The sequence below is a fragment of the Pseudorca crassidens genome, chromosome 4 (genome assembly GCF_039906515.1).
Source record: "Pseudorca crassidens isolate mPseCra1 chromosome 4, mPseCra1.hap1, whole genome shotgun sequence".
NCBI lineage: Eukaryota > Metazoa > Chordata > Mammalia > Artiodactyla > Delphinidae > Pseudorca > Pseudorca crassidens.
Window position 1 is genome coordinate 43714791 of NC_090299.1, and position 15076 is coordinate 43729866.

The 15076-nt window shown below is 37.9% G+C and overlaps 1 protein-coding gene across 10 annotated transcripts in view; it reads right to left on the bottom strand.

Annotated features, from left to right (window-relative positions):
• The window catches only part of LDB2 (LIM domain binding 2), a 380224-nt gene that overhangs the window by 72613 nt on the left and 292535 nt on the right, over nt 1-15076 (bottom strand). For all 10 annotated transcript variants that reach the window (XM_067735584.1, XM_067735582.1, XM_067735585.1 and 7 more), the window contains exons 3-4: nt 8278-8450; nt 1336-1458 (exon numbers count right to left, since the gene is read on the bottom strand). In XM_067735584.1, coding sequence (XP_067591685.1) covers nt 1336-1458; nt 8278-8450 — 296 coding nt within the window. The remainder of the gene's footprint in view (nt 1-1335; nt 1459-8277; nt 8451-15076) is intronic.

A 15076-nucleotide genomic window follows, 5' to 3' on the forward strand; every position in this document is an offset into this window, starting at 1 on the left:
GGAAGAACAGAGATGTCATGCCACTTGCCCAAGGTCACACAGGAACAGGGATTCAAACCCGCGTGTTCTCAGTCCCAGGCTCCTGACCACTACTCTACGCTGCTGCTTCTCCGTCTATTTTGAGACTAATAAGAATGGCTATTCCAGACTGCTTCAAGGAGAGAGGAGAATGTGAACTGGGCTTTGAAAATTGAGGAGGACTTGGGCATGGATGGGCAAAAAGAATGTAGCACTCAAGTGTACAGCACTCAAGTGTACAGCAGAAAGCACAGGGTCGATGGAAAGGGTAGAGATTGGACAAACCAGATGGGAGGAGGGTGTTGAGGACAAAAGCCTGGGGAGACAGCCTGTGTATGGACAGTGGGGAGACAGACAGCTTATCAGCCTGGGTGTTAGAGTCACAACCTGCTGAATCGAAACCTTGATTTGTCCCTTTTGGGCTGAAAAGCATTGGACAACTTATTAAACCTATCTGAGCCTCCATTTCCTTACTTCGAAATAGGAGTAATAACAATTCACCTCTTCGAGTTACTGTAGGGACTAAATATAAGGTGTCCAAAATGCTTAGCGCAGGCCCTGCGTATCAAACACCCAGTAAACGCTCACTACCGTGACTGTATTCTCTTTTCATTGTACAGGGTCTTAAAAATCAGGCTCATTCAGTCTGATTTTGTTCCAAAGCATTTTCGCAGAAGCTGCTGCATCGCGCATTCTGGAAGAGGGATTTATTTAATTTGATGCTATGTGACTCCTTCTTAAGGGACTGACCTGATGAGTTCCTACCAAGTCTTACCTTTAAAAATCTCTCTAGATTGCCATCAAATCCACCCTTGCACCTCATTTGTGCTCAATAAATTTGATGTGATTTATGGCCAAATGCGACCAAGAGGACCCCAGGTGTTCTGCTGCTTCCCAGCGCTGTGGTTAGGAAGGGCATGGACACGGATCTGAGGTATGTGAGCCCCAGGTCTTGTCGGATGGTTCTAATCAAAACTGGAAACTGTTTTTCTTACTCTTTGTTCTATTTCTTTGCCCATTTATACATAACAGGTTTATTAGCCCAGGCAGAGCAGTACTTGATAATGACTGCATGGAATTTAAGAAAAGTACAAACTGTTTATTGAGGTAACCTCAATTTGGAGTTTAAAATAATAAATTATTTTTTAAAAAGGCTCACAGTGCACCAAACTTGGGGGAAACACTCATAATTTAGAGTTAATTACCTAAAGTGTGAAGACTCTGGGAGTTCTTTCACGGTGAGAAAGCGGGGCTTCTCCTTTTTGAGTAAAATGAGGGGATGAAAGGAAGTAGTAAAATAGAAATTAAGTTACTTACATGCATGGCAAGAATGCTTCTCGGGACTAACTCTCTGTATTGTCTAATGGTAAAGTGCCATGTCTTTATTCTCATGAGATCATCAAAGGTGAACTCCAAGGTCAGTCTGCCTTCTGTACACACCTGGAAGCAACAAACAACGGACTCAGTGGTTAGGTACTTTGTGATCACCACATTTCTGTAACTCACAGGTCAGCCACTCAGCGTGGTCTCCCTGACTCCCCTTGGGCGGTGCTGGATCTTGACAAAAATGTGACACGGGTGATGTATCCAAGGAGAACCAAGACAGGTGTAAGATCTGGAATCAGTGGGGTCAAAAGACAGCACAGCTGCTCACTAGCCATGAGCTAAAGGTAACTCGACTAGTTACTACTGAAACTCCAGGAGCCCCCATTTCTTCATTTATAAATATACAGACAAAACCCATCTTATAGCAATGATATGTCAAAAACTCCTGGCACACAGTGTGTCCCCCACAAAATCGGTACTCTTTCACCTCCTTTTTTCTCCACTTTCATTATGCTTCTACCATAGGAGTTTGAACTCTGTTCTAATCTTGGTTATGCTACTCTGGGAGAAAGTATCTAATAAAAGTATCCCTGCTTACGTATGAGTTTCTACAAGGTTGCCCAACCAGAGAAAGTTTTCACTTCCAAAGAGAAAAGCCAGAGGGCAACGCTTAACCCAAGGCTGTGGGTATCAGTTAGTGACACGTGGAAAATAGAGGCACATTTAGAATATATTCCTTGAATCACATCCTATCAGCCATGACAAATTCTGCTTGCATAAAGGGCCAGGCTTTGGGGGAGCCAAATTAATTTAAGAAAAATATATATTATTAATGAGACAGGGTTTCTGAGGCTCAGGAACGCCTTGATAGAGTGATCAGTGACAGGGTAGCATTTTTATCTTCTTTTGAAAGTCAGATGATTTTAGGCATGTAGTTCTTATTTTATTTGCCTTTCTTTTCACTGTTAATGACTTTGAAATGAAAGAAAATGCTGGGTAGTCTCATGGCACTCATTCTATCTCAACTATATAAGATAGGAAGTGGAGGCATAATATTGGTTCAGTTGTAATTAAACAATTACAGCTCATTATTCAGTCCATGTTTACCTTAGAGAAGCAGTAGAAAATAATGGATGGAGGCTTTGGCATCAGAAAGTCCTAAATCCAAATCCTGACTCTATTTTTCACTTATTTTGCAACTTTGGGAAAAACAAATAAATTCCTTAAGTTTCAGTTTCCTCATCTGTAAAATGAGGATAATAATATCCTTAGGTAGGACTGTTGGGAAAGTATATTAAATGAAATTGTGTATATAGATTGCCTAGTATTGTACCTGCCAGTAAATGATAGTTTAAAGATGAAAGACATGTAACCAAAGAACACAGAACCCTAGACCACAGGTTGTTATAATGTCTTATCTGAGACCTGCGGGGGTGGGGGGTGGGGGGGTTTGAGCAGTGTCTCAGGGCCTTTGCTGGGAAAAACTTAGCCTCCACCTGGATGCTGAGATTCCCACTCACTTTCTAGACTCAACCAGAACAGCTTCAGTTTTATCTGTTTTAAACATTGGACTTCTGATCAAGCCTTTTCGAAGAAAGATTTCTTAGACCGAGAAAAGAACAAAACTTTGGAAATCACTGCACTACACATTAAAAAAAGCAATCAACTGAATAGGGAAAATGATCATTTCTAAAACTATAGTCCATGAAGATCATTAGCAATTTATATCAACCTTTTATGAAATATTAATAATCACTTCCTTCTTTGGGAATTTAATACAAAAAGCCACCATTTATTGAGTTGCAACTATGTCCTAGGCACTGGGTTAGGTGATTTCTATTGTCTCTAATTTAAGGTAATATTTTCTTTAAACAAGGGAAATACCAGTGCAGGAGAATTAGTAATGTGTGGATAGGGCACCACTTAAGAAAGATGCTAATAACGTCTGCCATCTTCATTTTATCAAAGGTCTCAGAAGCACTGTCAGATAATTATTGATAACCTGGGTGAAGACCTCTAACTCAGAGCCAATTAGCAGAATCTGTGGGTAATTTCAGGCATTGGGCTCTTTGCCCCAAAACTCCTCGGCTGAGTTGTCTTCAGAGCCTCATTTTTGGCAACTTTGCCATGAGAGTCGAGCACAGTGAAATTGGGGAAGACTTCAGCGTCCCCACCTCACTCCTCTAGAGCCTCATCAGCATCAGAATTAATTTAACAAGGTTTTCAAAAGAGCTGCATGGAGATTAAGACACGCAATTCCCCCTGGAGTGTTAACATGACAGAAGCCACCTGCAGTGGAGGCTTTCACAAAGGGGAGGTAACTGCGGCCAGACATTGACAGAGAAATGTATTGACAACACAGGACAGGGAAGGGATATTTGGATGCTACAATCCTTTTCTTTTAAAGAGGGAGGATTATTGGCTGTTTAAACAAATATTAGCCCAGTTAAATGTCATCCTTTTTTATTATCTAATCTGTTTGTTTTGTGTTTATGAACCATAAACCCAAGGCAGAGAGTGGTTTCGGTTTACTTCTACTGGAATAGAATTTCATAAAGGGAAGGCCTGGATGGGGTTCGTCTGATGAATTACTCAATTGGAGCAGCTCTAAGGTCAAGTTAAACTGTGTTTTTTGTTTACTGTGACATAGCAAACCAGCTGAGGACTCTTCATGCAGCCAAACTGCTGTGGGCCTACAAAAGGGAACATCTCAACAGCCTAGGACTCCTCCTTTCTCAGCCAAAACCAAGGAATCATCTTTATCCAAGGCATAGGATGTGCAAAAGAGGAATCCTCAAAACTGAATCTAAGTTGATTGTGTTGGGTGTTTTCTTTAAGGGAAATTAAATGACTGACTTCCTTGCATGAAAAGATGGAAGAGAATTTGGTCACTGCTAGTCTTCCCCAAGTAAATCTATCCACAGCCTCCACCCAAGCCCTATGCAGTCTCTCCAACCCCTGCTCCCATCATGGAGGTTAAAGGAAACTGAAGGCTTTGTGATTTATTTTACATGCAACAACCAGCAAATGGAATAGAGGCACTTAAGAAAAAAATATATATGTATATATTCCTTGTTTGGAAATTGTAAAAAAAAAAAAATGAGCATAACTTATGAAGGCGAATTAATGTTTTCTCTTTTCAGAAAAATTCTGTGCATTCCTTGTAATCAATACAATTAATGTAGCTTTTATCTAAAGTTGGCCTTTTTTAAAAAAAGCTGCCTTTCACTTGGAATCCAAAATCAAAAGGGTCCCCAATTAAGAAAACATTTTCTGTTGTGCTGAATTCATGTTACCGTACTGTGAGCTCTGACATTTTGTTTCTGTGGTAACCAAAATCAGCTGATTAGTTGGCATGGCAACAGAAAAGATGTAATCCCAGCAGACACACTCTAATCAATGCCCCCAGCACAGATGGTCTCTGGAGGATCAACAAGAAAGAGGCTGGCAGGCGTTCAGCGGATCACGTGCTAGCTTGAGACTAGGCCAGGAACAAGAGAACTAAAAAAGAACATTTCTCAAACTAACCGGTAGCTTTTTAACCCTTTTCTTTCTTTGACTAATTGTAAAGCAATACTGACCATGTAGTTGTATAATAAAATGATTCTCATGTAGCTTTTATGAAATACAATGTACTTTTTAGGTGGGGATGTTCATTTAATTTTCTTGGCCTTTATGCTTTGAACAGCATGCATGGACTAGTGCTTTTAGATTAACCGTTGCAAAAAGCTCATTGTGTTTTACTTTGAGCTGCTGCATATGTAAATGCATATGTCAATAGATATATATATATACACATTTATTAGAGCAATACAATCATTGATATTACAGTAATTTGGTTAGAGTCAGGATAAGAGCGTAAATGTATAAATCCTGGAGTATAACATGGTAACATGGTGTACAGGCTAAGGTAAGAATGATGAACTAACTGTCAAAGACATGAATGAGGATTCATATTGGAAAACTGGTTGGTATTTCCATGGTACTTTTCTGCAGTAGTAACTAATTTCATAATCAATAATTGAGATCAGAAAAAAGCATAAACCTATGTTTACAGAAGTGATAAGGTGTCCAGTAAAGGCTATAATTATGGTTCCAGTGTGTGAGCCCCCAAAATAACCCCATATGTACCCCAGAGAGGAGTTCTTTCACTATCTGAATTCACACCCTCAAATACAGTTCAAGGGGTCTTTGACTCTGAAAATCTTGGTGACTGCCCTTCTGATTATTAAGCCTTGTTTCCAGTTTGATTGGAAATTGAATACAGAAAAGAAAGGCTTCATAATGTGTGTTTAAAAACTCTAATTACATATTTATCCATAATCTATAATGTTCCTAGGATCAGGAAATTGCAAAACATGCACTATCGTCCTGAGGAATATTAAATATTACTGTTGATTAGGACTGCAGCTGATTTTTGATTCACCAAGTTGACCACATTTTCATAAAAGCAACTAAGAAATGCTGGGTCAAATGCTATTTGGAGAATTAGAGCTTATTGATATTCCAAGTTAGAACAATGTGATAGTGCCTCACATAACATGCTAAGTGATGCCATGTACTAATAGCAGGCTCCCCTTCAAAAAATTCCAAACTATTTTGCTTTGTGATACTGAAATGTCATTAGCCCCCTGTTTTCTACTAAATAGCCATATTATTTTATTACATAAAGATGACTTATTTTTAATTAATATAAGAACAAAAGAAAAATTGGAAAGGTTCTTTGGGTAGTATAATAATCACCAAGGAGCAAAAAAAAAAAAAAAAAAAAGAGAAAAAAAAATGAATGCTTTGGAATTTTCTAAAAATAAATGTGCATAATTAGCATCTGGACGAAGTCCACACAGCTAAGCTACATTTCCCAGAAAGGGATATTTTTCTCCACAGTATAGAAATATTCATTACAAGAGTTGGCAAATGTATGCTGTGGAGTAGAGTCAGATGGGTGATCTAAATAATTAAAGCTTGAGACCAAGAGAGCTGAGTTCAGGAGATTGTCCCGCCTGGGAGGTGAGTACCATCTGAGAGGGGAGTGCTCCAGGACAGGGGAAAATGCAACAGAGGAAAACCTTAGTTTCTTAATTTGAATGAAAAAAGCGCTTTATCAAGTCATCGAAAGAACTGGATTCTTTTTGATTTAAAACCAGTCCAGAATGTACAGCACTATATCTTCGGAACAACTGACGGTGCTCATTTCTGAAAAAGTTTTGGTCTGAGAAAGAAAGAAATTGAGGAAATAGATGAAAGCGCTATTTCAACATGCATTTTTATTTTCAGCGGCTACAGGCTTTGGAAGTAGCTCCTTCATTATGGGAAAGTTTTATTTACATATCATGGATTTCTTTTTTCCCTGAAAGCATAAGGAATTGGTGTGTTTTTCTTGAATGACCTAAAAGTAACAGTAAGCCTACACAAACGATAATGAAGCAACAGGAAAAAGGCTTTCTCTGCAGTGCTCAGGCTTTGTAATGCTACAAATGGCTCAGGTATCCACAAGGTGATGTAAATGTTTTGTATCTCCGAACATAGGTGAGCCACAGACAGAGTAAACCATCATCTAGGTGATCATTCCTTTCCACACAGCAAAACACTCTTTCCAGCATGGACTTTCACATGCAGTGGGAACTTTCCTCTCTGCTCAAATGTTAAAAAGGAAGAAAGGGAAAAAACCCATCTCCTCTTCCACATTTAAAATGTCTATTGACAAAAATCAAGATACCATAAACTCAATGGCATTTAATGATTTGCTTTTGCATTTTATAAGCATTTCCTTTGCTTATAAGCATTTCCTTTGGTTTTTTTACTCCCTCGTGGGCACCGGAAAGGTTAAATCGCACCAAAATCAAAGAATACTTTAAATAATAAACATTTTATAGCTACTCTTTCCACAAAATGGTGCATAAGTAACAAACACATCTTCAGTTTTATAATTGGGCTTCTTCAATTAACGCTGATAATCCAACTTCTCTTAACTATAAAGAGTGGGTTGTCATTTGTGTTTCAACTAAAAGAGATAGCTGCTATCGTAGATATTACAAATTAGTTTCACATTGAATCTTAGTCAAAATGCAATGAACTAGTGTTCATTAAAATAAACTTCCGTTCGCCAGATTCTTTGACTAAATATTTATTCTTACTAATTTTTCTCCTTGGGAGAAGATATAAGGGGATTGTCTATAGTGTTCCATTTACATTTTTATGTTTTTGTGTTCCTTAAAGATTATGGCTAGTTGAGCTGTGGTTTGTTGATTTTTCTCCCCTGCTTGTTAATATTTGAATTTAGCTTTAAAAATTGTTTAATTTTAGTAACAAAACACAAATACTGACCACACAGTAACAGGAGAGTGTTCTTTTAGTTGTAGAAGACCCTTTGTATAAAAACCAAAATTCTATGTAATATACAACATCATGGGCTACAGTGAACAATACCTAGTATCTTTCAAGTATTATATATTTGAAAGATACTAAGAGAGTGGATCTTAAAAGTCTTCATCACAAGAACTGTAACTATGTGTAGTGATGGATGTTAACTAAACTTATTGTAGTAATCATCTCACAATATATACATATATCGAATCATTATTTCATATACTTAAAACTAATACACCGTTAAATGTCAATTATATCTCAACTTTTAAAAAACACCAAAATTCTAATTTAGCAGCCTAAGTTTGATAGGCAGCCCAAACTCTCTTCTCTTCGTCTTGAGGGTCTCTCATGTTTGACTTGCCTGGGATCTGTATCACATGCACACACCTTAGAACAGGGTTCACCACAGGGTCTTGCCATGTTACAAACAAAAACGATGACCTCACAGAGCTGAAAGCGTCTGAGACGTGAGAAGTCAGGTTAAAGTTCCAGAAGACAACCATAATTACTATGCTTCAATGCACCCAAAGAAGAACAAGGCTTGTTGCTGAGCCTGCCCTGTACCTTGGTAAACATGGGCTTCCCGTGCTGGGTGACCATCGCACACTGGTCGCAGTCCACCGTGATGGATGAGTTGTGGTAGGATTCTTTTGAGTGTTTGAGAATGTAATACAGGTCAGTCACTCCTCCTTCAAACACAGTGCTAAAGTAACGGGGGATGAGGGTCCTGCCGATAGCTGGGAGAGAAACAACAGAGAAATAAACCATTAACAAGAACATCCAGATGGTCTCATATGCCCCACACCATTGCCAGACTTCCAACTGGATACAAGTCATACCAGGAGGCAAATTTCTCTTTATTACCCGCCATGTTCCTTCTGGGCTGCAGTTAATAAAATAAAATCCCTAATATTCAGGAAAAATTTATACAGTCATCTTTCCAGATTCAGTGTCCATCAAAAGTCAGTAATGTAAGAGTTAATACTTTAAACATAAGGGGGGGCAAATGTACTGACTACTTTGGACCTCATGTGTATTCTCTAAGTTAAAATATGTTCAAAAAATAAAACATATCCAATTCACCTGGATTTTTCAATGGATTGTTTGCAGACCAGTTACCCAATCATGTTTTATTATTGGCAGTAGTAGTCATAATGATCTAAATTTTGATAATGTAATGCTTTGCGGTATGTGAAGTATTTTGGCCTTCACTCATTGGCTCTTTAGCACAACCCCAAGAGAATGGGGGACTGAGACCCAAAAAGGTTATTACAAAAGAAAAAGGTTTTAGGAATGTTTCAAAGTCACATGATTTATAAGTAGATAACTGGGGTCTCTAACTTCAAATCTGCAAACACCCAACCACTAAAGCACTTTCCAACACTATGTCTCAAATTGCTTTAATGAAGGGAAATCTTTAAAAAGTGATCTGTATCTGTATGTACAAAGAGATCCATACCTACGTAAGTGCTGATTACTCTCTCCGCTTCTGGAGTTGAATAAAATATCTTTCCAGAATAAAAGGGCCATTTTCAGAGAACTTGATACCTTCCACTTGGTCTAAATTGGTCTCTTTCATTCCACGTGTCCTGTCCTGCCCCATTTTAGTTTGAGCGATTGGTAAGTAGCTGGGTCCCTCTGATATATGACGCTTAGAAACAGCTAACAAGCCCGTGCTTTAGCAGAGATTTTAAATCCTCTTACACTGAAAATCCCAACTCATAATATCAGGAATTTTGCCTATGTGCAGATTTTCAGGCAAAGTACTAAAGCACTCTCAAGCGATTGAAGGTTTTTAATAAATCTCTTACGTTCACTATATAAGGCTTCCTGAAAGACAAAAATAATACTCAAGATAAATAAATTACGCAAGAGAACTTTAGTAGGAAAAACCACGCAATTTTCACTTGAATGTTTAAAAATATTTAATTTCATTTTAAAAGCATCAGTATTTATCCATTTTGTATGGATCTATCTCTCTTTTGTACATGGATTTTCAAAAAAAAAAAAAACTAGAAAAAGAATATCCTGCCAAACTGCTTTCTGAAGTGATCTCTAAAGAATCCCGATGTGGATGACGAGTCTCTGAATAATTTATATAGTTGTTATTGTTTCATATTTACTGCAGTGAAATCAATCAACAAGTGTGTGTTAAATATTCCAGGATCTCTGGCAATTTCAGCCTAAATAATCCTTATACATACATTTTCTAAACACTGTCTAATCCCCAACAGTGCATGTTTATTTGTTAAATATAAAATTCAGGTAAGAGTAATCTGAGTCCATCATATCCTTAAACATATGCATAGCTGATATATTATAAAGAAAACTTTGTTAATGCAAAAAACCTTATTGTACTTTGCTAAACAGCTAAGATTAATTAAATGCATTTCAAATATTCTAACTTAAAACTAATTACCATAAATCAGCTCTAGTAATTTGACATTTGGGGATCTATACTGTGGAAAATAAACACAAACCATAAAAACATACACGTAGGGTGAAAATATTTTACTACAATATCCAAGGAATTGTCACATTAAAAAGGTTATTGCAAATAAACATCATTGGATTAGCCTACATTATAGTTTATTCATGAATCCTGCACAATTTCTTTTTGTAGTGTTTGCTCTATGATATCATTATTTTCATTCATAGTTTAAGAAAAGTCAAATGGGAAAAAAGTTCGTTAATTCCTTAACTTTAAATTTTTAATCACGTCTCCAACTCCAGGAAATGTACAAGCTGTACAGTCAATAGACGTAGAGGGAAATTCAGCTTTGCTTCATGGAATGCTTTCTAGCACTGAGAGAAATGATTGTTATGGATACCTGAGGTTTGTTTTCAGTCCTGTTTCCTTTGTGGGACTGCCTGTACCATTTTTTTGGAAACGGATGGTCTTACTTGGACCATCACTCACAAAGCTCTGTTATCCACTGTGGTAGACTGCTACTCTGATGGCCCCAACCAGCCCCAACAATGGAATTCATGATCTGTGTATGTAGTCTCCTATTTTCAAATCTGGACTGGGCCCTATGATCTGCTTTAATTAACAGAATGTAGTGCAAGTGACCTTGTGTCTATTGGGGCCAAAACGTAAGAAGGCCTAGAAGCTTCCACTTTGTGCTTGGGGGAAAACCCCATTGCTATGTACAAAGTCCAACTATTCTAAAACTGACATCCTGTGAGACGCCCAACCTAGCCATGTGGAGCAGCCACATGAAGGGGAACTGTGTTCTCCAGACAACAACCCCAGCTGAGCATCCAGCCAACAGCCAGCACCAGCTTGCATGAGTGAAGCCATTTTGGAAGTGGATCCTTGAGCCCCAAATGAGTTGCCTCAAGCTTGTTTCACACAGATCAGAAATGAGCTGCCTTCCACAGACTTTGCCCAAATTGCAGAATCATGAGTAAATAAAAGCAGTGTTTGTATTTTAAGCCAATAAGTCTTGGGGCATTTTTAAGTGTAGCAATGGATAACCATAGCACACTTTCAACCTCCTACGCTACAGAGATGGGCAAATTAGAATCCTTTCCTGAAAGAAAGAGGGCAGTTTTGCCACTAAAAGCATGTGAATTGTAGAAATGCTGAAGCTTGCATATAGAGGAAAGCAGATCAGAGACACCAAGAGTCTTTGTGGACTGATTTGGGCCTTGTCTTAGCTGGGAGTGAAGCCAGCTCAATCCCTTGGAGGTCCCACTTATGAGAGATATACCATCCCCCTCCTTTTTTTGCTTGAGTGTGTGATTTGCAAACAGAAGAATCCTGATTAATGTTGTCCTGTTCCAGCATGGGATGGAGGCGTGAACACACATAAAATAAGGAGGAAGTGATGAGAGAAAGGTGTTGTCAGAGACTATTAGTTTTTTATTGTTGCTGTAACAAATTACTACAAATTTAGTGGCTTAAAATCTACCTATCATCTATCTATCTATCTATCTATCTATCTATCTATCTATCTATCTATCTATCATCTGTCACTTATTTGCCTTATAGTTTGACAATCTGACATGGGTCTTGCTGGGCCAAAATCAAGGTGTCAGCAGGGTTGCATTTCTCTGTACAGGCTCAATTTTCTTGCTTTTCTAGCACCTACAGGCTGTCTCTACTCCTTTGCTGTGACCCCCTCCTCCATCTTCAAAGTCAGCAATGGTGGATGGAATCCTCATGGCCTCACTTTCACTTCCTCTTCTGCCTCCCTTTTCAGCTTTTAAGGACCCTTGTGATTGTACCGGGCCCACCCAAATAATCCAAGATAATCTCCCAACTCAAGGTCTTTCATTTAATTGGATCTGCAAAGTTCCTTTTGCCATGTAAGGTAACATATTCATAGGTACCAGGGATTCAGGCTGGACATCTCTGGGAGGCTATTATTCTGTCTACCATAAAGATTATCTTTAAAGAGCTTCTGTTCTGCAAGGGAGTATAGTCAAAAATACAACACACACACACACACACACACACACACACACACACACACGGTGCAACATATAGATAATGTACAGTGAATGGGACAAACAACCAAAAAAAAAAAAAAATTGCATGTGCTTGAGGAAATCCTTCTAGCTCATTCACTGATCTCTTCTATAAACATTCACTGAACCCAGAGTAGGTGTAAAGCTCTTTGGCAAGTGCTGGAAACACAAAGATAGATTTTTGTCCTTGTCTTTATACCTCATTTCTAATAACAAAATATCTAAGTATTTATAATGCAATGTGAAAATAGTTAAAGTTAAAAATAGGTTTATGATTTTGAACTCTTTGCCATTTTCTTCTGAATCCTGAATTCGGTATACAATTTTATTATTTTTGAAGCACCAAGAAGATTAAAATGTCCTTTTAATAAATCGTGCAACCACACTGCACAGCCTAATTTAAATGACTTTAAATCAGTGAACATTTCAGATTAGACCCCATGGTCTCCTGACTCATCAGCCACACCAGTTCTAGATCTATTTAAGTTTTATACTGTCACACTCATAAGCTGCACCTAAGCTTTACATTTATACTTTAGTCCTTGGAACTAAAAATAATTTGAATATTGATATGTATAAATCTACACTGTGCCTCCACGAAAGGGATCGTATCTCTCAAATATACTTGAAAAGAGATTAAGATTCTAATAGGTTATTAAATTGATTCTATTTTTCTAACACATTTAGGTCAATGCTCCAAAAATTGGAAAGGGAAAGTATGGCGAGTAAGAGAGCACGGGAAGATTCGCTGTGATATTAGGTGAGTGGAATACGGTAATGTTATTTATCCGTGTGTTTATGAAACAGAAAAGAAAATCACAGATTAAATTATTCAGGAGCCTGAAATGTGTATAAAGAATGTTTAAATAATGCTCTACTGTGTAGGTAAACATGATTAGTCCTGAATAGCTAACACTTTATCCTTAGCTAATTCGGATGTTGAGCTCTGAATTCCAGTTCCTTGGGAAGTTTTTCATTGTTGTTCTGTCTTGTCCTCAAGCACCGGCACGGCTCCCCAGAAGTTCTTGCATAGAGCTGATGGCGCTATGGAGGCAGGATCTAGCTTCTATCTTTTCTTGTAGGTGTTACTTGTAGATATTAAGGTATCTACAGGATACTTGTAGATATTAGCTGATTTCTTCCCCCATTTAGAAACCAAATGGATTCATTGGGAACTCTTAATCACTGAGACGATATAAACTACTGTGCATCTGCCTATTGTCTCTATCAATAATTATGAAACTTTTTCTTAAACTCTTAAGGGTGTTTATAAGGAATTCACATGAAAGAAATTGCAAGAAGAAAATGATCATATGGGAAAATGTTCAAACTAGTAATCAAAGTACGATACATATTAAAATAATAATAAAAAGACTAAAACATAAACCTGATGAGGTTGTGGTAAAACAATCATACTCACATACTTCTAGGGAAATCAATGTAACAATTGCTCCTTGTCTGGAGAATCTCTGACTCTCTGATAGTTTATTAGGTGTGACTCTAAGCTGTTGGTAAATACTCTTGCCAAACTGCCGTTCTGATGTTCAGATCTTAAGCGCTCTGAAGTTCTCCAAGACCTTTGAGAAACCACTGTCCGATGTTAAGACCTTTGATTTGGGGCCATCACTTATATTCTAAATGCCTGTAATTTCTTTCAAAGAAAATTCACTTCAAAAAAAATGTAAGAGGTTGAGGACCCCAATTAAAATGGGGAATAAGAAGAATGCTTATAACTAACAATATATTAGTACCACTTAACTCTTGACAATTATTTAACTAAAGATTTTCTACCTCATTGGAAAGAGAAAACCATATAACCACACAACGCATTTGTGCTTTTAATTAGGCAAAGTCAATTATAATAAAACAAGTGGTAACTCTGATTTTTAAACGATTTTTCATAAACAAGATACTGGATAAACTGGCTGCCTAAGACTGAGTAGTTTTAGTTTTATACAGTTGTTCTAAAGCTGCAGTACCTCAGAAATCCAAAAGGAAATTCTACTCCTGAAATACCACTGCATAATAAATAAAAAATTCTACTACATAATAAACACGAAGATTCATTCCACTTTAGACTCGCCTGTATTCAGAAATTAGTAAATGCATTATGCTAGCATGTAAATGGAAATGCGCCTTGTAGTGAAGTAAACAATATTGATGTTTCTACTTATTATGAATAGCCATTATAAATAGTCAAAACAATGGAAATAAGACATGCTTGAACTTTGATGGGGGTGATACAGGTTGAAGGCAGATTCCTTTGTCTCAATGAAGGGAAAACAAGCCAAATTCATTTTACTTCCATAAATTAACATTATTTCATTCTAACATACCTTTTACTTCTCAAGCAAAGCAGTCTGATTTAAGTATCTTTTTTCTTGCTATTTCAAAGATTCTTTCATTCAGTATATGTTTATTAAGTACCTGCTACGGGGCCTGCCTTTGTTTTAGGTGATGGAGATAAATAGCAGACAAGTGGGAAGACAGAGAATAAAGCTGGCAGTGAAGGAAGGTAGTCTAGTTTAGACTGGCTGGTGTGCAAGGCTGCAGTGGGGAGGTGTTGATGGAGCTGAGGCTGGACTGAACGGGCCATGTGAGCATCTGGCAGTGGAAAGGTCCAGGCCCAGGGACCAGCAAGGACAAAGGCCTTAAGAGAGGAATAAGCTAGAACTGAAGGTGCTTGGCGTGTCCTAGTATGAGACAGCAGGCAACGTGGAAGGACCACAGGCAAGGAGAGTGAGGTGACAGATGAGCTCAGAGAAGGAGGTGGGGTCAGATTATCTGGAGCCTTCTCGGCCACGGCAAAGGGCTGACATGTCAATCTTAGTGCAATGAGATAGCACTGGAAGGCTTCAGCCAGTGATGTGATCAGATGGACCTACTC